Source organism: Taudactylus pleione, unplaced genomic scaffold (assembly GCF_031769625.1).
Source record: "Taudactylus pleione unplaced genomic scaffold, aTauple2 ptg000687l, whole genome shotgun sequence".
Lineage (NCBI taxonomy): Eukaryota > Metazoa > Chordata > Amphibia > Anura > Myobatrachidae > Taudactylus > Taudactylus pleione.
In genome coordinates, this window is record NW_028285089.1 from 1,131,250 (window position 1) to 1,158,442 (window position 27,193).

At 48.0% G+C, this 27,193-nt stretch overlaps 1 protein-coding gene across 1 annotated transcript in view; it reads left to right on the forward strand.

Annotated features, from left to right (window-relative positions):
• Positions 1-27,193, forward strand: part of RABEP1 (rabaptin, RAB GTPase binding effector protein 1) — a 134,551-nt gene that overhangs the window by 69,834 nt on the left and 37,524 nt on the right. The window contains exons 7-13 of the mRNA XM_088456104.1: positions 5,912-6,090; positions 16,772-16,891; positions 17,522-17,986; positions 18,119-18,223; positions 18,468-18,584; positions 26,374-26,472; positions 26,642-26,782. Of these exons, the coding sequence (XP_088312230.1) occupies positions 5,912-6,090; positions 16,772-16,891; positions 17,522-17,986; positions 18,119-18,223; positions 18,468-18,584; positions 26,374-26,472; positions 26,642-26,782 (1,226 nt within the window). The remainder of the gene's footprint in view (positions 1-5,911; positions 6,091-16,771; positions 16,892-17,521; positions 17,987-18,118; positions 18,224-18,467; positions 18,585-26,373; positions 26,473-26,641; positions 26,783-27,193) is intronic.

Consider the following 27,193-nt stretch of genomic DNA (forward strand, 5'->3'; position numbering starts at 1 on the left):
GGGTGGTCTCTCGCCTATTTAAGTTCTAATTGGTGAGAGAGGTCACATACGTGGTGCCATCATGTCCGAAAGTGATTTTCCTCTCCGGCTACAGTGTACTACGTATAAAGTACCGTTAGCGGAGGGGGAGGGTAGCGCGGAGGGCCTTTGCCGGCAGTGTTTGTCCATGGCGCGGCCTCTTATTGTTACAGCACCGGTACAGGAGCCGCCCTGGGCTTGTTTCGCTCAGGCGCTTACAGCCTTAGTGGGCCAGTTAGCTCCGCAGCCCGCGTTTACACCGATGGGTTTATCCCAGCAATCAGTGGTGTCGTCACCCATGCAGGGTTTCCCACGACAATTGGTGGTACCCCACAGTCTCCCTATTTCCCCGCTCCCGGTTTCTCAGGAGCCAGCGTGGGTTAACTCCCTGACGAGTTCTGTACAGCACTTGTCGGATGTGTTGCAAGGGGAGTCTGTGATGCGGCCGCATAAACGGCCGGTGGCGTCTCTGTCGGCTCCTTATGAGGATGACGAGGGGACGTCTGATGATGGGGAGATTCTGGATCCTTACGATCAGGAACCTCTCCATACTAAGGACGCTGATGCTAAGTCCAAAGTATATATTCCTGGACTTATTCGGGCAGTCCGCACAGCCTTGGTGATTGAGGACGAAGTTCCCCCAGCGGCTAAATCTAAGTATGCCTTTTTCAAAGATGTGAAGGGCGATGCCACAGTCTTTCCTCTTTCGGGTCAGTTGGTGGACCATTTAGAGGAGGCGTGGAAACAGCCTGGCAAAAGATACCAGCCGCAGAGACGTCTGGCGGTGGCTTATCCGTTCGCGGATAATTATTTTGCAAAGTGGGAATCCCCTCCACAGGTGGATTCTCACGTGACCCGTCTTGTCCGTAGTGCCACATTGCCGATGCCATCTATGTCCTCCCTTAAGGATGCTACGGACCGCAAGGTGGAGATCTGCCTGAAGTCCGCTTATTCCCTTGCGGGGGGGGGCAGCGCGGCCGGCTATGGCCATTTGCTGGGTTGCCAGAGCGATGGCGCGCTGGGCGGATTCATTAGAGGCTTCTTTTGATTCCGACTGTCCGGCCGAACAGGCGGAGTTGATTGGTAATCTCCGTGATTCGGCCACTTATATCAACGAGGCGGCCCTAGACATTAGTACTCTGGTGTCTAGAATTTCTTCAGCAGCGGTGGCTGCTCGTTGCACCTTGTGGCTGCGATCCTGGAAGGCGGACGCAGATTCCTAAAAGGGTCTAGAGGCGTTGCCGTTTACCGGAGAAGTTCTCTTCGGTCCGGATCTGGATAAGATTGTGGCCACGCTGGCGGCAGCCAAATCGGCTTGTCTCCCGTCGGCCGCTGCTCCTTCTGATTCTGGACCATCGTCCTTTCGGTCATCTAGGGCCCAGGGCAGGCCCAAACCACAGTCGTTTCCTCGACAGGCTGGCCCTAAGAAATCGGCCAAGCCCCGGAAGCAGGCATGGAGTACCAGACGTCCGGCCCCCAAGCCAGATGACAAGCCTGCGGCCTGACGGTCCTGGCCTCCCTTTGGGGGATCCCAGGGTGGGAGGCCGCCTGCTGCAGTTCGCCCAGTGTTGGTCAGCCACTACGACAGACACTTGGGTTCTGGAGGTGGTTTCCCACGGATACGCCCTCTCCTTCCGGCACAGACCCCCGGCTCGATTCTTCACCACGGGTCTACCATCAGACCGGAACAAGGCTACGGAGCTGCGGAAGGTATTGCACACTATGCTCCAGGCTGGAGTTATAGTGCCTGTTCCATTCTCCCAGAGGGGCCAGGGTTTCTATTCAAATCTATTTTTGGTACAGAAACCCAATGGGTCGTATCGGCCGATTCTCAACCTCAAAGCACTCAACAAGTCTTTGCGGGTTCCGAAGTTTCGGATGGAGACCCTACGGTCCATCATTCTGGCGCTGGAACCTGGGGACTACATGGTGTCATTGGACATACAGGACGCTTACCTGCATGTCCCTATTCTTTTGCGCCATCAACAGTTCCTCAGGTTTGCAATCCGCAGCGACCACTTCCAGTTTCGGGCATTACCTTTTGGCCTGGCGACAGCACCATGTGTTTTCACCAAGGTGATGGCGGTCATGGCGGCTTCTCTGCGGCTGCAGGGAGTCCGCATGTTGCCGTACTTGGACGACCTGTTATTGGTGGCAGGATCTCCAGAGCTCCTGTTACGCCACTTGGACCTGACCATTGCACTGCTGCAACGGCACGGCTGGCTAATCAACTGGCAGAAGTCCACTCTAATCCCGTCTCGGAGGATTCTGCATCTTGGAGCCTTATTGGACTCGGGACAGCTAAGGATCTTCGTGACGGAGGACATGATCTCTGCCTTACAGTCAAGGGTGCGCAGTTGTCTGCACAGCCGCCGGGTGTCACTACACTCGGCGATGAGGTTACTGGGCTCCATGGTGTCGGTGTTCGACATGGTGGAATACGCCCAGTTTCACTCCAGACCTCTGCAGCACCTGATCCTGTCCAAGTGGAACGGGCTGCCTCAGTCTCTGAAGTCCCAGACGATTGTGATCACCCCAGAGGTTCGCCTGTCCCTTGCGTGGTGGTTACCGACGACCCACCTCAACAAGGGACGTCCGTTCTGGGTTCCAAATTGGGTCCTGTTGACAATGGACGCCAGTCTTCGGGGCTGGGAAGCAGTTTCGGGTCCACACTTGTTCCAGGGCAGGTGGACGCCGACAGAAGCGGAGCTTCCAATAAATATCTTGAAACTCTGTGCGGTCTTCAATGCTCTCCAGCAGGCACATCGGTTTCTCTAGGGTCACCCGGTGCAGGTCCAGTCGGACAACGCTACCACCGTGGCCTACATAAACAGGCAAGGAGGAACTCGCAGTCGGGCGGCTCTCGTAGAGGTCTCTCGGATCCTGGTTTGGGCGGAGCGCACTCTTCCGGCCATATCAGCGGTTTTCATCCCAGGAGTGCTAAATTGGGAGGCGGACTTTCTAAGTCGCCAGGACGTTCATCCGGGGGAATGGTCCCTGCACCCGGACGTTTTTCAACTACTGGTGGACAGGTGGGGTCTTCCAGAGATCGACCTCATGGCGTCCCGGCACAACAACAAGTTGCCGGTGTACGGGTCTCGCACAAGAGACGAAGGGGCGTCTCTGGTGGATGTTCTGTCCGTCCGGTGGACGTTCCGGTTCGCATACCTGTTCCCTCCGGTCTCCCTTCTTCCACGGGTAATCCGGAAATTCAAACAGGAAGGAGGGACGCTCCTGTTGATAGCTCCCGCGTGGCCCAGACGGCACTGGTTCTCAGACCTTCAGGGTCTGTCCGTGGACAGTCCACTGCGGTTGCCGCTACGACCGGACCTTCTGTCTCAGGGTCCTTGTCTTCACCCGGACCTGACTCGGCTGTCTTTGACGGCGTGGCTGTTGAGACGGCCATGCTGAGGTCCCGGGGGTTTTCCAGCTCTGTGGTGTGTACCATGTTGCGAGCTCGGAAACCGTCTTCCGCGAGGATATACCATCGCGTGTGGCATACGTTCTTCCAGTGGTGTCCACCGAGAGGTTATGCACCGCGGGAGTTTCGTCTGTCTCGGATTCTCGCCTTCCTACAAGCGGGACTAGATCATGGGCTTCGCCTTGCTTCTTTGAAGGTACAGGTTTCGGCCCTGTCTGTTTGGTTTCACCGTAGGATTGCTACAATCCCGGATGTGCGCACCTTTATGCAAGGTGTTGTCCGCATTCAGCCGCCCTTTGTTCCACCTGTGGCGCCTTGGGATTTGGCTGTGGTCCTGAGGGCTCTCCAAGGACCGCCGTTTGAACCACTGGGCTCAGTGGATCTTAAATGGCTAACAGCTAAGACTGTTTTTCTTCTGGCCATTGCTTCGGCCAGACGTGTTTCTGAGTTAGGGGCTCTTTCTTGTAGACCCCCTTTCTTGGTTTTTCATGGGAAAAGGGCAGTGCTCCGCACTTGGCCCGAGTTTCTTCCCAAAGTTGTTTCCCAGTTTCATGTTAACGAGGAAATCGTTGTTCCGGCCTTTAACTCACCGGGTCTTTCCGTGGGTGAGGCCTCTTTGGATGTTGTGCGGGCCTTAAGGACTTATGTTGACCGCACTTCTTCGTTTAGGAAGTCGGACGCTTTTTGTCCTCTATGGCTTCTGTAAAAAGGGTTGGCCTGCTTCAAAGCAAACTTTGGCAGCCTGGATCCGTATGGCTATTTCTGAAGCTTATCTTCATGAAGGCCTACCGGTTCCTCCTTCTCTGAAGGCTCATTCCACTAGGTCTGTGGGTCCTTCGTGGGCAGCTCGACGTGGTGTCTCGGCAGTTCAGATCTGCAAGGCTGCTACGTGGTCCTCTGTCCATACCTTCGTGAGGTATTACAGGTAGGGATGTGCAGGCTCGGATAGGTTCGAGTTTGCACGTGGAGTTCGGATTTTTCCCTCCAAAAAAACGGAACTCAGAACGAGGCAAAACGTCATCTTACATGGACGAACATCATCATTCCTGGTCTTTTGTCCAGGAATGATGATGTTCGTCCATGTAAGATGACGTTTTGCCTCGTTCTGAGTTCCGTTTTTTTGGAGGGAAAAATCCGAACTCCACGTGCAAACTCGAACCTATCCGAGCCTGCACATCCCTAATTACAGGTTTGACATCTTCGCCTCTCAGGATGCTTCCTTCGGGCGGCGGATTCTCCTTTCTGCACAGGAGCGTCCCCACCCTTAAAGGATACTGCTTTGGGACATCCCCAAGGTATCCTGTGGATACCCTATGGACCCTGAAGTAGAAAATATGAGATATGGTAAGAACTTACCCTTGTTATCTCTATTTCTACGAAGTCCATAGGGTTCCACAGGACTCCCGCCCTGTCGCACCTGTGCTGCAGATGGGCTTTGCTCTGGTCACCGGTTTTCCGTCTCCCTCTGGTGAGAATGTGATTCTTGTATGTGTCCAGATCTTTTTTCTCTCTCTTCCTTCTCCTCCTCCGGCCTATGGCTTGATAACTAACTGAGGTGCCTTGGCTCGGGGGCGGGGTATAGGAGGGGGACCCTAGTGCATCCTGGGAGGCTGAAAAGCTTAACTCTATGGTGCCCAGCGACTAACGTCACACCTATACCCCGAGGTATCCTGTGGAACCCTATGGACTTCGTAGAAATAGAGATAACAAGAGTAAGTTCTTACCATATCTCATATTATCTAAAATGTAAAGGGTTTAAATAATAGATTTAAAAGAAATCATTAATTATAGACTATCAATAAGCAGTTGCTGTGTGTCAACAAGAGAAACACCTCACATGAACTTTAAAATAGAGGTGGGATGTTATGATGTTCAAAACCAGCACCACATTGTTTGAGGCCTAGTACAAGGGGAACATATATTTTTGTCATCTATAAATGGATAGCTGCCCAATACTCTTCCAAGCGTTATTACATGCCACCTCCTTATAACATGCTTCCTATCCACATGGGAGCGAAATATATACCACAGTAACCACTTTATCTTTGTGTTGTCAGGAGACTTTAATTATTTAATCTAATAATAATAACTTAATTGATAAGCATTTCAGTAGAACTGTGCACATTTATTTAAGTGACCCCTATATGAAGTTTGAAATTACATGATGCCTGGTATCATGTACATCTACTATTGTAACTTTTTTTCCCATGATTCTGACAGGGCTTATTTTAGGATATATATTGATACAATTCTAATGAGTCAATGGGACAAGGGTGCAATGTTCCGTGAGTGTGAAGAAAATTATTGTGAAAATATACTACAGACATGGATGTCAGCTCAGAGGGATTATTCACCTTTTTTACCCAGAAAACTAGAAAATAGACCATATTTTAATAGGGAGATCCCACTCTTGTCATTCCAGAGGTTAGCTGTAGTAATTGTTTTCTGTTCTTTTTTTTTTTTTTGGACTAGTTTGTCACCTCCTAGAACAAGAGAGGCAACAACACAATCAGCTGAAACACACATGGCAAAAGGCGAATGATCAGTTTCTGGAGTCCCAGCGTTTGATGATGCAAGACATGAAACGAATGGAGGCTGTATTGACCACAGAACAGCTTCGACAAGTTGAAGAAAGAAAAAACAAAGACCAGGTGCATAGCACTTGTTTACAAATATCTTACTACTGACTTTTGGCCTGTACACACAGGTCGATCAGACTACGATCGGATATCAGTGTCTGATCGTCCTACATGTGCTGGATGTTGGATATCGAACATCCAGCACATGCACCAACCACCAAACTACTATAGCGAGGGTCCCTATAGTAACCAGGCAAACCTGGTCGATATCAACCTGGTTGGTTGGCCTGCTTGCACGGGTGATGGTCAATATCAACCATCCGTGCCCGCACATTGATTGTCGTTGGAGGGGCTAAAAAAAGGACGAGATAAATGATTAAACTATATCGTTATCGTTTATATCGTACTTTTTATCTGACCGTATGTATGCACCATTAGAACAAGATGTATATTATAATATAAAGACAATTCTTCCAGAGATGAAACTGAAATACTAGCATGCTAACATTGTTGAAAAGCAGTTTAGGGTGGAAAATTCTTATCTAAATTTTGTGCCAAAAGCTTATATGGGGTCTGACATACAGTATATCTGATGGGGTTCTCTAAGGTCCCGCGCACATCTACTTGTGCTCCATTTGCTCTTGCATGCACTTGCATGTGGATAACACACTTCTTGTCTCAAAGAAAGACTGGCTTAGCAAGCGCAGGGAGGGTCCAGCATTGTATACCTCTTTCTCAATGCTTCTGTTGATTTGTCTTTCAGACAGGCAGCAGGAACCCTATCTGTCCCAAAAAAACTGTTATTTGAGAGGATAGTCAAAGTTGTTAAAAATATTTTCACCAAACCCATAGCACAGTAAAATGTGGTTTGGTTGTGAAGAGCTGAAGAATATTCCACTACTGAGAGTACAACTTCTGTATTTGGGTGCAACTATTCTTTAGTTTAGGTATATAACAATGTTGATCCAGATTATAATTTTGAACATAAAAATATTAACTTTTGGAGTGCTGTAGATCAAAAGTTCAACAATGCACCTATATACATTACGGTGTGTTGCTTTTAGTTTTGTTGTAGTCTAACAGTCTTTTGTGTAGTTTTTCTGTGCACTCTGCCTACACTATTTGTGTGCAAAGAACGCATTCAGAATACATGTAAAAATACACCTACCTTTCACATTGGTTTCAGATGCATTTCAGTTTAATACCAGTGTACGGGCATATGTAGCATAAGCATAACCATATATCAAAGCATCTTTTAGACATGTGAATACCTTGTAAAGTCTCAATAAAAAGAAAATTTGCTAGCCATATATTTTAAAATAAATTGTACACCTTTTCCAGTGTCGCTAAAACGCAGGTTATTGCCGTGTCAACTCAGGTCACCGCTCAGTAGAAACAGCTTCTAGAAAAAAAATCCCGGGTCAACAGACCCGGCATTCCTTCCTGGGTCTCCTTATACGGGAATGACTCGGTAACGTTGCAGTGTAAACAGGTCCTACCTGGGTTTTCTGACACTGGTAACCATAAAAGTCGCTGATTGGAGCTTCCTAGGCGCTGGCTGGTGATGTCATCAGCCAGAGACCCTGAGAGGAGACACGTGCACACTGGATGAAATAACAGTGCACTAGATAGCACAGTGTCATAAGCTGCATCATGCTCTCAGTGGCTGCATCAAACAGCAGAAAGCTGCAAACAGTCAGGAACTCCGGGCTACACATTGGTAACTTGTCGACCATCATTGATGCAATGGTGTGTCCAGTCCCCACTCCTGCTTTTTTTTCCCTTGTGTGACTTGATCTTTGTGAGCATGATAAAAGCAATTTTTATGACTTTCATAGGTTTTGCAGGGCTGACATGGGTTCAGTGTAGACAGGGCCAACCCGGGAATAACCCGGGTCAAGGGTGCAGTGGAAACGGGGTCTGAGCCTGGTTCAACCAAGCTGAGAGCAGGGTACGAAATACCGATTCGGAGTTAGAATTTTGGTGGGAAAGGGGTATAATTATAACTTAGCTACTGATCTTATAAAATACTAAATCTTGCAGATGAATGCCAATTGTCATCAAGTTTACCAGAGTTGTATAATTTCTTAACATGTCCATATTTTCCAGGCTTTGTGCAATTTATCTTTCTACTTCAGGGTCCATAGGGGGTCCACAGGGTTGACCTTGGGGTATAGCTGGATCTGGATCCACGGGCACCACGCAGTTAAAGTGTTGCTGCTCCCAGGATGCACTTGGGTCCGTCCTCCTCTATACCCCGCCCCGGCCACAGGCACCTCTGTTTTAGTTGGTGCCCGGCCGGAGTCGGGTCACCCTTTCGCAGTGGGGCTGCAAGAGAAGCACCAAAGCTTTATTTTAAAAGAGAAATTTTTTAATTTTTTTCTACTTTTTTTACACTTTTAGAGCGGCAGCATCAGACTGTCCTTTAGGACGTCCACGCTGCCGCTCCTTCTCCCCGCTGGCGCCGCGACGCCATTACAGCTCTGGGGATCGCGGCGGGACCCCAGAGCCTGTACTAGCCGGGCTCTGGGGACTCCCTTGACTGCTGCCGGACGCGACGGGGATCAGGTAAGCGGCCCGCGGATACTTCAATGCAGTCAGGAGCCTCCGGTCTCTGGGGACAGACCGGAGGCGCTAGCAGCGGCGGCGGGCTCCCCCTCAATTGAGGAATACCCCGCGTGTCCGCTAGACCACCAGGGTATCAGGCTGGTAGCGGGACTGGCAACCCGGGGGTTAATTGCTAGCCAGGGGAGGCAGCCTTCCCTGTCTAGCGGCTCCTCCCCTCAGCTCAGCGCGCCTTTCAACTAGGAGTCTGGCGTCGCTGAGCTGCTCTTATCTCTCGGCCACTCCTCCTCTGAGGTCTCCGGCGGCCATCTTTACTGGCACATCGCAGACTCCCAGGCAGTATCAAGTGGACCGGTCCCCCTGTGTACCTCTCCCCTGCTAAAGGACAGTGTACACAGCGCTATAGCCCTCCCAGACACTGAATCTGGGCGGTTGATTGTAGCGGAAGGTGAGTACTAACTTTTCTGCATTGTATGTGACTATTGCTAGTGCTGCCTGTCTGTGACTTATTCTCCTTGCTGTCAGCTTATAACTATCCCTTTCCTTCTCCTACGGCCCGCAGGTGTGTGGGGGAAGGGCGTTTTTCTGAGACCCTCACTTATATAGAACACGTATTTGTGGGGTCAGTCACATACTGTTGTGTGCTACACAGTACCATATCTGGGCTGTTGTGTCGCATACTGGTGAGTGCGCGGGTGTTAAAACCGTAATTCCTCTGGTGATACCTATTTCTTGTGATTTACGGTATCATGTCTGATGAGGAGACTGAGCACTCTGTGGCTCCTGTGTTATTTTCCTGCAGACGCTGTGCTGCTGGAGTTGATGGGGAGGACTTATCTGAGGATGGTCTGTGCGGGCGGTTCCAGCTGGTACCGGGCCCCTCCAACCCCCTGTATCACAGGACCCTCCTTGGGCGATGTTTTCACAGGTGCTGGCGTCTATTGCGGACCGGTTATCGGTCCCATCAGCGGTCCCTTCTAGGGCGTTGCCGCAGCCCACCATCCCCCATTCCCCGGGGGTTCCACAAATGTTGCGGTCTCCCCCCGGGGCCCAGACTGTGGGTCCTTACTCGGGACTGCCTGTGTATGTGCAGTCTTCCCCAGGGACGCGTCAGTCTGTAGTGCCTTTGCAGAGTTTTGCTCCAACGGCTCCTCCGCCTTGGGTGGATGTTCTATCCAGCTCCGTACAGAGTCTGGCGGCTTCATCCTCGGCGTTTCAGTCCATGTTGCAAGGTGATGTGCCACCAAGGGTGTCTAAACGTCCGGTTGTGAGTTCACTAGCTGCGCAGTTGTCGGACTCGGAAGTGTCCTCAGATGATGGAGAAATCCATGAGGACTCTGACTCTGATGTCATGGGGCAGGAGGTGGAAGCTAAGTCCTCCATTAATGTTCCAGCCTTAGTTAGGGCGGTGCGGGCTATCCTACATGTTGAGGATGATGCGCCGGCTCCTAGGTCGAAGTTTCCTAATTTTAAAAAGGCCAAGGTGACTTCAACTGTGTTCCCCCTGTCTGATCAATTATCGGATCATATGGCGGCGGCCTGGCAATTACCTAGTAAGAGGTTCCATCCACAGAAGAGGTTGGCGGCGAACTATCCTTTTCCTGAAGCTCATTGCAGGAAGTGGGAAACTCCGCCGGCGGTGGATTCCCACGTTACCCGCTTGATCAAAAGCGCGACGCTGCCATTGCCGTCTATCTCCTCTTTGAAGGATCCCACGGACAGGAAGGTGGAGACTTGTTTAAAGTCCATTTATTCTCTTTCCGGGGCGGTGGCTCGCCCGTCCATGGCTATCTCCTGGGTGGCTAAAGCCATTGAGGCATGGGCCAATGCCTTGGAGGATACCTTTCCGGATGAGGCTCCGGATATCCAGAGAGCGTTAGTGGGACAGATGCGGGATGCAGCTTCCTATATTGGGGAAGCGTCTTTGGATGCCAGCCTGCTCACTTCTAGGGTGTCGGCTGCAGCGGTGTCTGCTCGGCGCTCCCTGTGGCTGAGGTCCTGGAGGGCTGATGCAGATTCAAAAAAGGGTCTGGAGGCCTTGCCTTTTAATGGTGATTTACTATTTGGTCCGGATTTGGACAAAATAGTGGATACTTTGGCTAAGTCCAAGTCGGCTTTTCTCCCTTCGGCCTCTGCGCCGGCTAAAGTGAGGAGCTCTGCCTTTCGGTCCTTTCGGGTTCAGGGTAAGGCCAAGGGCCAGTCCTTCCCGAGACATTCGGCGACCAAGGCCGCACCCAAGCCCAAGAAGCAGGCATGGAGTGCTCGGCGCCCTTCTTCCAAGCAGGAGGATAAGCCTGCTGCCTGATGGCACGGGCCTCTCTCTGGGGGACCCCAGAGTGGGAGGCCGACTTCTCCAATTCGCCCAGTGTTGGCACAATACCACCACGGATGCCTGGGTTCGAGAAGTAGTCTCTCAGGGGTACGCCCTGTCTTTTCGGTTCAGGCCGCCCCACCAGTTTTTCTGTACGAGTCCTTCTCTGGACAAGACCAAAGCTGGTCAGATTCAGGTAGCTATAGAATCCTTGCTACAAGCAGGGGTCATTGTTCCCGTTCCGCAGTCTCAGCGCGGGACGGGGTACTATTCTACTCTGTTTCTGGTACAGAAACCGAATGGTTCTCATCGCCCTATCCTGAATTTGAAGTCTCTGAACAGATACCTCAGAGTTCCCAGGTTCAGGATGGAAACGTTACGTTCCATCATTCTGGCGATGGAACCCGGGGATTATATGGTCTCCCTCGATATCCAGGACGCCTATCTCCATGTGCCCATAGCACCGGCACATCAGCGGAATCTGAGGTTTGCTATCCTGAACCATCACTACCAATTTCGGGCGTTGCCTTTTGGCCTTTCCACGGCTCCGAGGGTGTTCACCAAGGTGATGGCGGTTATGGCTGCCCACCTTCGGGGTCAGGGTCTACGTCTGTTGACGTACCTGGACGATCTTCTGCTGCTGGCGAGCTCCCCGGAGGTGCTTCTTCGACATCTCCACCTGACCATTGCTTGTCTTCAAGCACACGGGTGGTTGATAAACTGGAAGAAGTCCTCCCTGATTCCATCACAGCGGATGGTTCATTTGGGAGCCCTGCTGGATTCTCGTCAGCAACGGATTTTCCTGACTCCAGAGAAGGTCTCCTCCCTGCAGCTGCGGATACACAGTTGCCTGAGCAGTTGCCGCCTGTCGGTCCATTCAGCTATGAGAGTTCTGGGGTCCATGGTGTCGACATTCGACATGGTGGAATTTGCCCAGTTCCATTCCCGGCCCCTGCAGGGGCTGATTCTATCGGAATGGAACGGGTTACCTCACCGGATCCGCTCTCAGATGCTGGTGTTGTCCCCGAAGGTTCGGCAGTCTTTGGCTTGGTGGCTTCAGACGGCGCATCTGGTCGAGGGGCGCCCCTTTTGGATCCCGGACTGGGTCCTGCTCACGACGGATGCCAGTCTTCGGGGTTGGGGGGCAGTGACCGGCTCATTATCGCTTCAGGGTCGTTGGTCCGCGGAAGAAGCACTTCTCCCCATCAACATCCTGGAACTGCGGGCTGTGTACAGGGCCCTGCAGTCGTCCGGCCCCGCTCTTCACGGAAGGGCGGTTCAGGTGCAGTCCGACAACGCCACCACGGTGGCGTACATCAATCACCAAGGGGGAACTCGCAGTCGGGCAGCAATGTCGGAGGTGTCTCGCATTCTTGCTTGGGCGGAGTGTCACGTTCCAGCGATCTCTGCAGTCTTCATTCCCGGAGTCCTCAATTGGGAGGCGGACTTCCTCAGCCGTCACGACGTGCATCCCGGGGAATGGTCGCTTCACCCAGAGGTGTTTCAGCTACTCGTGGACAGGTGGGGGCTGCCGGAGCTGGACTTGATGGCCTCCCGTCACAATCACAAGTTGCCCGTTTACGGGTCAAGGACAAGTGACGCAGGCGCCTGTCTGGTAGACGCTCTGTCGGTGAAATGGACGTTTCACCTGGCGTATCTGTTTCCTCCGATATCCTTACTTCCTCGGGTTCTGCGGAAATTCAAGCAGGACGGCGGCACGCTCGTGCTGGTGGCTCCGGCGTGGCCCAGACGTCCTTGGTACTCCGATCTGAGGTGCCTCTCCATCGACGCTCCGTACCTTCTTCCTCAGCGTCGGGACCTGTTGTCTCAAGGGCCCTGCCTTTACCCGGATCTGGGTCGGCTGTCTTTGACGGCGTGGCTCTTGAGACAGCCGTCTTGAGGTCTAGGGGTTTCTCCAGTTCGGTGATTGGTACCATGCTTAGGGCACGCAAGCCTGCTTCCGCGCGGATTTACCACAGGGTGTGTCGCACTTATTTTCAGTGGTGTGAACCCAGAAACTATGATCCGCAGGTGTTTCGGGTTTCCAGAATCTTGGAATTTCTTCAATCGGGTTTGGACCTCGGCTTACGCCTGGCCTCTCTGAAGGTTCATGTGTCTGCTTTGTCCGTGTGGTTTCAGCGACGGATTGCTACACTGCCAGACGTTCACACCTTTTTCCAAGGTGTTCTCAGGATCCAGCCTCCCTTCGTGCCTCCGGTGGCTCCGTGGGACTTGGCGGTGGTGCTGCGGGTCTTGCAGGGTCCTCCTTTTGAGCCGCTTCAGTCGGTGGAGCTCAAGTGGCTGACGTTTAAGACCATTTTTCTCCTGGCAATTGCTTCTGCCAGGAGGGTTTCAGAATTGGGGGCGCTTTCCTGTCGCTCCCCTTTTCTGATTTTTCACCAGGACAGGGCGGTGCTCCGCACTCGTCCTGAGTTTTTGCCCAAAGTGGTCTCAAAGTTCCACATTAATCAGGAACTTGTTGTGCCAGCTTTTCAGTCCCCTGATCTTTCCGCTGGTGAGACTTCCTTAGATGTGGTCCGGGCACTTAGAATCTACGTGCACCGGACGGCTTCGGTTAGGAAGTCGGATTCTTTGTTTGTTCTCTTCGGTTTTCACAAGAGGGGTTGGCCTGCCAACAAGCAAACGTTAGCCCGTTGGCTTCGTTCAGTTATTTGTGAGGCTTATGCACAGGAGGGTTTACCTGTGCCAGCCTCTGTTAAGGCTCATTCCACTCGTTCTGTGGGTCCCTCTTGGGCTGCTAGACGTGGCGCCTCCGCTGTTCAGCTGTGTAAGGCGGCTACTTGGTCTTCAATTCAGACGTTTTTGAGGTTTTATGCGTTTGACACCTTCGCCTCTCAGGATGCATCCTTTGGGCGCCGGGTACTCCTTTCAGCACAGGAGCGTCCCCGCCCTTAGTTGAACTGCTTTGGGACATCCCCAAGGTCAACCCTGTGGACCCTGAAGTAGAAAACAAGAGATATGGTAAGAACTTACCTTTGTTATCGCTGTTTCTACGAAGTCCATAGGGTCCACAGGGCGCCCGCCCTGACGCACCTGGCTTCAAATGGGCTGTGTGGCTGGTCACCGGTTTTCCGTCTCCCATTTCTGTGAGTATGGTTTCTTGTGTGTTCCAGTCTTCCTTCTCTCTGTTTAGTCTCCTCCTCCGGCCTTAGCTGCTTACCAACTGAGGTGCCTGTGGCCGGGGCGGGGTATAGAGGAGGACGGACCAAAGTGCATCCTGGGAGCAGCAAAGCTTTAACTGCGTGGTGCCCGTGGATCCAGATCCAGCTATACCCCAAGGTCAACCCTGTGGACCCTATGGACTTCGTAGAAACAGAGATAACAAAGGTAAGTTCTTACCATATCTCTTGTTTTAACCATTGTAACTTTATCAGCTTAAGCCTCATGCAGTACCCCAATAACATGATATTGAAAAAAGAATTGACCAGTGTACACACAGCAGTAGCCAAGACTGCGAAGGAGAGTTTGCTTCCCACACAAAAATCATTGTTGTTTAGCACATTTGATTGAGGCTGGCATTCCCATTGTTATGTCCAGACTTACTTGTTCTAGAAAGTACAACAATAATTCTGCGCTTGGCTTTTTTCCTCACATCAGTGCTTTATGCAAAATACGTTGTCAGTCCTTCAATACTGACACCACAAGTTAGATTGATCAACTACTGTTATGAAGTGGCACATGGTATTTACTTTATCAGGAGTCTCCTCTAAGTTTCACATTACCTTAATTTATTTTTAAATATCAAGTCGGTATCTTCAACTATATACAGTCAGGTGCATAAATATTTGGACATTGACAGAATTTTCATATTTTGGCCTCTATTCACCACCACAATGGCTTTGAAATGAAACAAACAATATGTGCTTTAACTGCAGACTTTCAGATTTCATTTGAGGGTAATTCCATCCAAATCAGGTGAACGGTGTAGGAATTACAACGGTTTCTATATGTGCCGCCCACTTTATAAGGGACCAAAAGTAATGGGACAAACTAAACAATCCTAAATCTAACTTTCACTTTTTAATACTTTGTTGCAAATCCTTTGCAGGCAATTACAGCCTGAAGTCTGGAACGCATAGACATTACCAGACGCTGGGTTTCATCCCTGGTGATGCTCTGCCAGGCCTCTACTGCAAATGTCTTCAGTTCCTGCTTGTTCTTGGGGCATTTTCCCTTCAATTTTGTCTTCATCAAGTGAAATGCATGCTCAATCAGATTCAGGTCAGGGGATTGACTTGGCCATTGCATAACATTCTATTTTTTAGCCTTAAAAAAACTCTTTGGTTGCTTTTGCAGTATGCTTCGGGTCATTGTCCATCTGCACTGTGAAGCGCCGTCCAATGAGTTCTGAAGCATTTGACTGAATATGAGCATATAATATTGCCCGAAACACTTCAGAATTCATTCTGCTGCTTTTGTCAGCAGTCACATCAGCAATAAATACAAGGGAACCAGTTCCATTGGCAGCCATACATGCCCACGCCATGACACTACCACCACCATGCTTCACTGATGAGATGGTATGTTTTGGATCATGAGCAGTTCCTTTCCTTCTCCATGCTCTTCTCTTCCCATCAATCTGGTACAAGTTGATCTTTGTCTCATGTTGTTCCAGAACTGTAATGGCTTTTTTAGATGTTGTTTGGCAAACTCTAATCTGGTCTTGGCTCACCAATGGTTTACATCTTGTGGTGAACCCTCTATATTCACTCTTGTGAAGTCTTCTCTTGATTGTTGACTTTGACACACATACACCTACCTCCTGGAGCGTGTTCTTGATTTGACCAACTGTTGTGAAGGGGTTTTTCTTTACCAGGGAAATAATTCTTCTGTCATCCACCACAGTTGTTTTCCCTGGTCTTCCGGGTCTTTTGGTGTTGCTGAGCTCTCCGGTGCATTCTTTCTTTTTAAGAATGTTCCAAACAGTTGATTTGGCCACACCTAATGTTTTTGTTATCTCTCTGATGGTGACAGCTCTTTGGAACTCATATTGAGAGTCGACAGCAACTGATTCCAAATGCAAATGTCACAGCTAGAATCAACTCCAGACCTTTTACCTGCTTAATTTATAATGAGATAACGAGGGAATAGCCCACACCTGTCCATGAAATAGCTTTTGAGTTGATAGTCCCATTACTTTTGGCCCCTTAAAAAGTGGGAGGCACATATAGAAACCGTTGTAATTCCTACACCGTTCACCTGATTTGGATGTAATTACCCTCAAATTAAATCTGAAAGTCTGCAGTTAAAGCACATCTTGTTTGTTTCATTTCAAAGCCATTGTGGTGGTGCATAGAGGCCAAAATATGAAAATTCTATCAATGTCCCAATATTTATACACCTGACTGTCTGCTTCTTGATGCAAATATCTAGTCCGCCAATTAGGTGACAGCAAATGAATAAATAAGAGCAAGCAGACATGCTCAAGAGGTTTAGATATTGTTCAGACCAAACCCCAGAATAGGGAGGAAACATGATCTAAGTCACAATGAAATTGTCATTAGACAATAATTGTTTGACAAAGTGGTTTGAGTTTCTCGAAGTGCTGATCTAGTGTGGTTACTCACAACAGTAGAGTTTACAGACAATGGTGCACAAAACAAAGCCTAGCCAGCCAGTGGCAGTTATTTTGTTAAAAACACTTTAACGAGTGAGATCGGAGGAGGATGGCCAGACTGGTTCAAGATGACAAGAATGCAACTGTAACACATAACCATACATTACAGCAGTGGTGTATAGAAGAGAATCTCTGAACACACAGTACATTGAGCCGGTCAGCTAAGAACAGGAAACATTATTTAGAGTAATATCACTGTAAATAAAATTTGTGGAATCATGAAGTTCTCTATCCTTTAGGAGGAAGATGAGCAAAGAAATCGTAAGCGAAAAGAAAGGAAACATAAACAAGAAGATGAATTCAAACGTCTTGGAACAGTAACCTATGATGAATCTCTCCCAAATCTTCAGAGTCAAGAGGTTCTTATCATTTTTTTGCATATTAATTCTACATTCAGTAGTGATATAACATTAACCACTTCACTGGCTAATATTTTTCCCAAAAAAGGCTCAGAAATTGTCTGGGTTTTTTAGGATTCAATTAGGTCAAAAACATCTTTTTAATACTTATCCAACACTGTTTTATTTATTTTTTTTAAATGTATTTTATTTATAAACACCGTATACCATAAAAATAGCAATTTTTATGGAATACTGTAGTGATAGCTATTGACAGCTGTACCATTGATGGTCATTGGGGGCAACCATCGATAAAAATCATCAATCGTTTGGCAAGCTGCCCACTGGACGTTTCTGACTGGTCGCATCACATGCAACCACGCCAGGCAAGTGGTTAAAATTCAAAGGACTGGATACTAGATTGCTTGAATAAGCTGGAGAGCAGGATACTGGGAAATAGGGTTGTTGATGAGAATCCTCTGTCAAATGTTCCTTTTAACACACTTTCTAATGTCATTTGGCTACTTCTTGGATTAATATATTTTTATAAATAATATATTTTAATACATTGTCCATATGTGCTGCCCCATATTTATGTAACACCTTTTTCCCAGTGATTGTTTCAGACACCTTTTGTTTACTATTTTATAGGGTCTAATGAATAGTTCTCATGGCTCAATCCATTCCTTAGATGCAGACTTGGCGTTGCATGAAGGTGAGGGGTTTAGCAAACAAGACGACTTATTTAAAGATGGACTCCGAAGAGCACAGTCAACAGATAGTTTAGGTACTTCTGGGCCACTGCAGGTAAAAACTCTGGGTTATAACAACAAGGCCAAATCGGCTGGAAATCTTGATGAGTCTGACTTTGGCCCATTGGTTGGAGCTGATTCTGTTTCTGAGAATTTTGATACTTCTTCCCTTGGATCTTTGCACATGCCAAGTGGATTCATGTTAACCAAAGATCAGGAAAAAGCAATCAAAGCCATGACTCCTGAGCAAGAAGAAACTGCCTCACTCCTGTCAAGTGTCACACAGATCATAGAGAGTGCATATGTCCCTCCTTCTGGTCACCGCCTGGTCAGCGAGATAGAGTGGAATTTACTTCAAAAAGAGGTATAGATTTTCTTTGATTATTCTTAATATAATGAGGGACAAAACATGTGTAACCAGCCAAGCATTGTACAATTCCCAAGAGAAATTCAAAAGTTCTGTTTTCACTTGCCAATATCATGTGATATATTCTAGGTGCAAACAGCTGGCAATAAACTAGGAAGACGCTGTGATATGTGCTCTAATTATGAAAAACAGCTGCAAGGGATCCAAACCCAAGAGGCAGAAACTAGAGATCAAGTGAGTGGTCCTGTAACAGCTTTCAGACAGGCGTTAGTCTGGTATTATTGCTTGGTTTTTAGCAAGGCAAAAGTTATAGACCTGAATTAGATGTCCTGTTTAACTATGGAGAAAAAATTTCCTTATTCTTTGCAAAAGTAATATGGAGATAAACACACATTTTCGCAGATCTGTTTATATTGAATTGTATAACCAATCATTGTAATGTTGGTGAAAATCCGTAATTCGATGCTCTTGTTGTCAGGTTAAAAAGCTGCAAGTCATGCTGAGACAAGCAAATGACCAGCTGGAGAAAAGTTTGAAGGACAAGCAAGAATTGGAGCAATACATGAAGCAAAACACAGACGAGACCACTAATCAGGTCTGCACTTCACACTATGAAACTTCTCCCAGGGTGCCTGGAATAATTCTTACTCATCCTTGGCAGTCAAGTGGTTATCATGATTTAATTTCGGGGTCCATAGGGCTCCACAGGGAGACATTGGGGTGTAGGTGGGACCTGGAGAACAGGACACTAACAGCAAAGGTTTTCAATCGCAGGATGCCCCGGTCCTTTCTCCTATACCCCGCCCACTGCCTGAGGGCACTTCAGTTTCGTTGGTGTCCGGCAGGAGCTGGACCACCATTAGAACTGGGGGCTGCATTAAGCAGCCCAAGCTTTTATTTTATGATTTGATTTACTCTTTCCTTTTTACCTTAATGGGCGAGCAGCACCAGACTGTCCTCCGGACATCTGTGCTGCTGCCTCATCACTCCTTCGCAGTGCTGTGATACCAAGCCTGTGCGGGGTTCCGAGGGGGACTAGCTAGCAGGCTCCCCGGACCCAGACTGCAGTCCTGAATCCAGGGGACAGGTAAGGTGGAACCCTATTCGCGGGGTCCCGCATCTTGGTGCAGTCTTGCCTCTGGTCTCAGGAGATAGACTGGAGGCGCTGATGTGGACACTGGTTCGCCCACAACTCCACTAGACAACCAGGGCACAAATACACTGGCGCAGAGGCATTTTATAAAGGCCTGGGGACCCGGTGGTTAACGTCAGCCAGGTGATAAGGCGCTCCCCCTGCAACCCCTCCCCCAGCTCAGGGCGCCTTTCAACTGCGGTCTTGGTGTTCCCTGAGCTGGTCCTACCTCACCCTCCGCCACCTGAGAGAGATGCGCGGCAGCCATTTTCTGCAAGCAGGTCTCTGGGAAACGCTGGGTCCAGTCTCCCTGTATACCTCTCCCATGGGCCAGGTTATACAGCGTTATATCTTACCAGCCACTGCGGTCTGTGTAGTTGATTTTAGTGCCCATTGCAGACATGTAATGTTTTTATCTGCGTTTGTATGCAACTTGTGCTAGCGCTAATCTCTTTTCTATACTGTCTGTTTTTACCTGTCCCTTTTTTGTACTATACCCTGATATACTAAGGTATCAGGGGTTTATTGTACCTCACATCTTCTATATAATTGTGAGGGCTATCACATACTATATAGCGCGGTTGCACACTACATTATGCCATATTACACATATTGCAGTGTATTCACTGCACTGTATCATACTGTGTATTCTATTATTCTTGTGGCTATGGCTGGCAGAGGAAAGAATAACAAGCAGCCTGAGGCTGCTGCTCCTACTCTGTTGTCCTGTAAGTCCTGCTCAGTGGGCTTAGCCCCAGAGGACCTCATTCAGGATGGTCCTTGTACTAATTGTTACACAGCCCCAGGCCCTCAGCCCCGGTGTCTCTCCCTCAGGACCTGCCCTGGGCGGACTTTTCACAGCTGGCAAAACTTGAGGACCACATAGCAGTCACCGTGGTGGCTCCCCCTGTGGGATGGCCACAGAAGATACTCCCTGCAAATCCTTTGTCTCACCCATGGGTAAATGTACTATCTACCGCAGTAATGAGCTTGGCTAATACCTCTATGGTTTTTCAGCAAATGCTGCAAAAGGAAAAGCCTTTAACTACTAAACCTACTAAACGTGCTCTGTTATCTTTCCAGTACGCTCAATTATCTGATTCTGTTGTATATCATCTGGGGAGGCAGAAGACGCAGACCTCTCTCACTCTGACTCCGTCTCAGGAGAAGAGGAGCCACCCTCTAAACTAAATATACCTGCTCTTGGAAGAGCTGTAAAATCGATTTTACAAATAGAAGAGGATGAACCTGCTTCTAAGAAAAAGAATGCACTTTTTAAACGACAAAAGGTAGTTTTACCAGAATTCCCTCAATCGGACCAGTTATCTTTTCACATGAGTGAAGCATGGAATACAGGTATGCCTGGTAAAATGTTTCAATTTCCAGTTCCTTTTACCCTCTTCCAGCTACTGATTGCACTAAATGGGAAGTTCCCCCAGCAGTGGATTCTCCTGTAACACATCTGGTTAAAAATGCAACATTACCCATTCATACTGCAACCTCCTTGAAGGAGACTACAGATAGATGTATAGAAGCTTGTCCTAAATCCAATTACTTGCTTACAGGAGCTATTACTCAACCTGCTAGGGCTACGGCCTGGGTGGCGAAAGCCATTGAGAGTTGGGCAGAGGCCCTAGAAGAGACATTTCCCTCTGCTTCAAGGGAACAACTATCCTACGTATCTCACATTAAGGATGCAGCCTCCTACTTAAGTACAGCAGCTATGGATACGGCTCTCCTGGCCTCCAGGATATCTGCCACTTCGGTAGTGGCCCGTTGTATTGTTTGGCTACGTTCCTGGAAAGCAGATTCAGACTCAAAACGGGCTCTTGAGTCTCTGCCTTATTCGGGAGACATCCTATTTGGTCCAGAATTAGATAAAATTGTGACTACTTTGGCAGCTTCCAAGACTGTGTTCCTGCCCTCTGCATATAATACAAAACCTAGGACGTCATCCTTTCGGTCCTTTCGCCCCCAAGGCAAAGCCAAGGGTCAGTACTTTCCATGGCAACAGACATCAGCCAAGGCCTCCAAGCCTAGTGCCAAACAAGCCTTGGCTACTAGATGTCCACCTGCCAAGTCTGAGGACAAGCCTGCAGCCTGACGGGGCGGGTCTCTACCTAGGGGTTCCCATGGTGGGAGGCCGACTTCTTTAATTCGCCCAGGTTTGGCATCAAACCATGTCAGATGTCTGGGTAAGAGAAGTGGTCTCCCACAGATATGCCCCTCCTTCCTGAGGCGACCCCTTCCCCCCAATAGTTCTTTTGCACAGGACCTCCATCGAACTCATCCACTTACTGAATTCAGCAGTAATAATTCGGGTCCCCTCCTCATAACGCTGAAAGGGCTGTTATTCTACCCTATTCTTAGTTCAGAAGCCCAATGGGTCTCATCGGCCTATCCTTAACCTCAAATCTCTGAGCAAGTTTATCAGGGTGCCCCGGTTTCATATGGAAACCCTGCCGTTTGGTCTCTCAATGGCCCCTCGGGTCTTTACCAAGATCATGGCAGCTATGGCGGCCTCTCTGCATCGTCAAGAGATCAGACTGCTCCCATACTTGGACAGCTCCCCAGAGACTCTTCACACCATCTGCAGGTAACCATTGCCTTTCTACAAATGCACGGTTGGCTGATAAACTGGAAAAAGTCTTCCCTGACACCCTCTCAAAGGATGGTATATTTGGGAGCCCTCCTGGACTCTCGAGTTAAGACAATCTTCCTCACAGAGGACAAAATTTAAGCACTGCAGCACAGACTACGCAGACTGCTTCACATTCGCATTGGGATCCATGGTGTGCACCATCGACATGGTGGAGTTCGCCCAGTTTCGCGCCAGACCCCTTCAACACCTGATCCTCTCCAGGTGGAACGGGCTACCCCATCTGCTTAAATCCCAGACGATGAGCCTCCCCCCAGAGATTCGCCTATCCCTAGCCTGGTGGCTACAGATTTCCCATTTGAACCAGGGTCGACCCTTTTGGATCCTGGACTGGGCCCTCCTCACCACGGACGCAAGCCTCCGAGGGTGGGGTGCAGTAACTGGCCAGCACTCCTTCCAAGGCCCGATGGACCCCAGTCGAGGCAGTGTTGCCAATCAACATCCTGGAATTTCGGGCCATCTACAGAACTCTCACTCTGGCTCAGAATACTCTGAAAAACAGGTCAGTACAAGTACAGTCCGATAACGCCATAGCTGTGGCCTACCTCAATCAGCAAGGGGGCACTCAGTCAGTCAGCAATGACAGAAGTGTCCCACATTCTCACATGGGCCAAACGCAATCTCCCAACCATCTCCACAGTGTTCATCCCGGGGATTCTCAATTGGGAAGCGGAATTCCTCAGCCGTCATGACGTGCATGCAGGAGAATAGTCTCTACATCCAAAAGTCTTTCAGCTTCTGGTGGACAAATTAGGTCTTCCAGAAGTGGATCTCATGGCCTCAAGACACAGCAAACTTCCAATTTATGAAGTCAGAACAAAGGACCCCGACGCGGCCTTCATAGATGCCTTGTCGATGAAATGGAACTTCCATTTGGCATATCTCTTCCATCCAATATCCCTGCTTCCTTGAGTGCTTCGTAAATTCAGACAGGAGAGGGGCACAGTCCTGTTAATAGCTCCGGCCTGGCCCAGACGTCATTGGTACTCGGATCTTCTAAGGCTCTCCATAGACGTTCCTCTTCAAGTTCCTCTACAAGTAGACCTTTTGTCTCATGGTCTATGTCTACATCCGGACCTAGTAGTCTGTCTTTAATGGCTTGGCTCTTGAGACATCCATCCTAACGGCTAAGGGTTTCTCCTGCTCTGTGGTCCAGACCATGCTCTGATTTCGCACAGAAGTGCTCCTATACCAGATGTTCACACCTTCATTACAACCTCCCTTTGTGCCTCCTGTGGCTCCATGGGATTTGTAAGTGGTGCTATAAGCACTTCAGGAACCTCCATTCGAACCCCTGGAATCGGTAGATGTCAAATGGCTCACTGCGAAGACTGTTTCTTCTGGCTATAGCATCTGCCCGCAGGGTGTCTGATTTAGGGACACTTTCTTGTTGCTCCATCTTTTTGATATTTCATCCGGATGGGGCTGTTCTTCAAACACGCCCAGGCTTCCTTCCCAAGGTGGTTTCTCGCTTCCACCTGAATGAGGAAATTGTGGTTCCGGCCTTTAATTCACCAGACCTCTCGGCAGGTGAGGCCTCTTTGGATGTGGGCTATGCTCTAAAGATCTGCGTGGACCGTATTACTTCCATCGGGAAATCGGACTCCCTCTTTGTCCTATATGGATTTCACAATAACGAATGGCCAGCTAACAAACAGATTCTGGCCAGATGGATTTGCATGACTATCTCACAGGCTTACGTGAAGACTGGCCTTCCTATGCCGACTACAGTCTCTGCACATTCTACTCACTCTGTGGGCCCCTCATGGGCAGCCCAGCGTGGCGCCTCAGATGAACAGCTATGCAAGGCGGCCACCTGGTCTTCTGTCCACACCTTTCTTAGGTTTTATGCCTTTCATACATTTGCCTCTCAGGATGCTTCCTTTGGGTGTAAGGTTCTCCTATCAGCGCAGGAGCATTCCCGCACTTGAACAACTGCTTTGGGACATCCCCAATGTCTCCCTGGGGAGTCCTATGGAACCTGAAGAAGAAAAGGAAAGTTATGGTAAAACTTACCTTCGTTAACTCTTTCTTCGAAGTCCATAGGGTCCACAGGCACCCGTCCTGACGCACCTGGCTTCTATGGGCTTCTTCTCTTGGTCACTTGTTTTCTTCTCTACGTGAGAGTGTGATTCTTCAGTGTACCAGTCTTCCTTCTCACCTGTCCTGCTTCAGCATTGGGCTTGTTAACAAAACTGAGTTGCCCTCAGGCTGTGGGCGGGGTATAGGGGGAAGGACTGGAGCATCCTGGGATTGAATAACTTTGCTGTTGGTGTCTGGTCCTCCAGGTCCCACATACACGCCAATGTCTCCCTGTGGACCCTATGGTCTTCGAAGAAAGAGAGGTAACGAAGAGAAGTTTTACCATAGCTCTCCTTTTGATGCATCAGCACTTTAGTGGATATGGGGCCTATGTACTAAGCCTTGGAGAGAGAGAAAGTGGCTGGAGACAAAGTACCAACCAATCAGATACTAACTGCCATGTAACAGGCTGTTTGAAAAATGACAGGAGCTGATTTGTTGGTATTTTATCTCCATCCACTTTCTACATTTTGTTTTGTGTCTTGCCTTTTATCAAATACATATTTATATACGGTATTTATATTGCACAAAATATGATTTCTCCCTCTAAAATGAAATCTCTTATATTCTGTATAATCTTACCTACTGAGCATGATGGTCATAGCTGACGTTCTATATTGTAGTTGTTCCTATGCATTAGCTTGAGTATTAACCTTCCCAGTTTGGTTGGCAGATGGAATAGAGCACTTGTGCCTTTTTCTGCTAACACAGTGCCTTTCCATCAGGTTCCAAGTCACACTAATGCATAGTACCCCAGCAGCTGTAGAAAGGAAGGCAGTCAGAAGCACCAGGGACAGTGATGCTCATTACTGACATGACAAGGCAGCAGTTAGGTACAAATCTTACCCATGCTCCCACACCCAATAATAATCCTGATTCAGATTTGTACGATATGCCGATATTTTCACAGTTGAGCTATAATAGGCAATTTGCGCATGTGTCTAAGTCGCACGGCGCATGTGTCACCGTAGTAGCTTGCCGCGATTATATAGACAATACAAATTAGACTATCTGCGCAAGACCTTTTGGGGTAAGCAGTTAAATGTTCAGCAGCCGTTTAAGCAACCTGGGTCCCTTCCCAGTTAACAGGATAAGAGCTAGAAAAGCTAAAGTCTAAACTATAGCCATGCTTATGGCGCTAAAACATTTTAAGATTAGAAGGAAGGAAGATAGTTAAAACAGAGATAGTATAAGGAAGAAAAGTATAAAGAATGAGAGAATTCCCGCTCTGATTAAATGGCTAAAGAATATATGTATTTATTCTATAGCAAAGTATTCATAAAATAGTTTCACAAATAACAATAAATACCAGGTACCTGGAGAAGTATAAACAACAATTTATAATAAGCACAATTGCAATCAGTTATAAAAATAGTATATAATGTGTCTGTGTGTATATATTCACACAACACACAAGGCGCATCTGCTTGTGATGCAAAGAATTAAGCCTAACCAGTTTAGATAATGTCCAGGGACCTGTAATCCTTTTAAAACAGAAAATAGCATATATGAAAACTTCTGTCTCCTGTTACAATGTTAACCATTAGCCCAATGGCTAGGGTATGTTCCATAAATAATAGGATTGGTTATTCCATTTAAACGTGATGTTGGTCCGTCTCCTGTAATACGAAGTGAGGTGGAAAGACCTTAACACTGACTGCCGTTACCTGGTCTTTTCTTTTTCTAGCGGAGGTCAGATTGCCGCGATTATATACTCGCAGTGTGATTCACAGTTTGGGGGAGGTAACGGGGAGTGGCGGCAAAGAGCGCAGTCGTGTTGCGACTTTCGAGGGCCTGACACATTCTGCATCTGTGATCCTGCATCTCCGTTCTCATGTCCATACTGCAGGACCACAGACTTAGTCAGGGCTACTACAATCTAATGATCGGTCTGTGACCAATGCTGCGTCTGTGTACGCAGATGCTGCAACATTTTACGCAAATACTTGGATATGCAGAGCAGGCAGGTGGGCGCCTCAATACATCTCCTGGTGGCTGCGACGCTTGCATATTTTTGCATTGCAGCTGTGTACACGTACGTAGCAGCGGTGGCATTAGCGTACAATTCTGAATCATGCCCTATGTACTTAACTAAGAATTACTGTGAGAAGCATTTTAAATCTATATGGCCCTATATATAATATGCACTTTCATGTAAAAATATGTATCATATTAAAGCAGAAATTGTACAAATCCAATCTAGTAGAAGAACAAATTAGAATACTTAGCTCTGAGATGCATTGTATAGTCAATTATTAGACCACAGATGGAAGAGAACAGATGCATTAGATTGTGTCTGCATTGTTATACACAGCTATAAAATGTGCTCTTGAACATCAATATATGTCCATGTAGAAATAAACAGCACTGTAAACCTAAAATTGATTGCATGTATCAATACTACCTGAATGTCACATACTGTATGGTATAACTTAACACAATACTAACAGCATGTCACTATTGCAAAAACTGAATTTGTTCAATATATAATGGGTTTTATGTTATTGCTAGATATCCACCCTAACACTGCGAGCTCAAGACTCAGAAACCCTGCTTACTGATTTGCAGCAAGCTTTTTCTAATGCCAAGAGAAGTGTCCAAGAGCAAATGGTAATTTCATAAATGAATATTAACACATTATAAAGCCATTGCTGTAACCACCTTGTGTCACTTTTATCATGAGTGATAAATACAAAAGCACAATTTTCCAACTGTAGATAAAGCCACTGAAAAAAAAAAATACAATACATTTTAATGTTTCTTTTTCTGTTATTTTGAGGCTGTTTTAATGCAGTCACGGGAACAGGTCTCTGAAGAGTTGGCTAGGTTACAGAAGGACAATGAGAGTCTCCAAGGAAAACATGGCCTGCATGTGTCACTCCAGCAAGCGGAAAACTTCATCCTCCCTGAAACTATTGTGGTAATGTTAATCTGGAATACATATAAATTAAGATATATAAATAAATAATCTAGAAGAGGGAGCAGATCGCCTAATAGTGCTTAACAGTGAAACAGTGCTGAAAGTGTGATATAAAACATTGGTGCTTATGTTAATTCCTTGTGTCTCAAGGTGATACTTAGGGGATTCATAAAAATCTCTATCCTATTATATTTATCTATCTACATACATATACACTAGCGACCTGCCATGGGAGCAATTTCATCTCGCCACAGCCCCCTGCATTTCATAACAACCTATGTCATGTCACCACAGCCCCCTGCGTCTCATAACATCCTACGTCATGTCACCACAGTCCCTTGCGTCTCATAACATCCTACGTCATGTCACCACAGTCCCCTGCGTCTCATAACATCCTACGCCATGTCACCA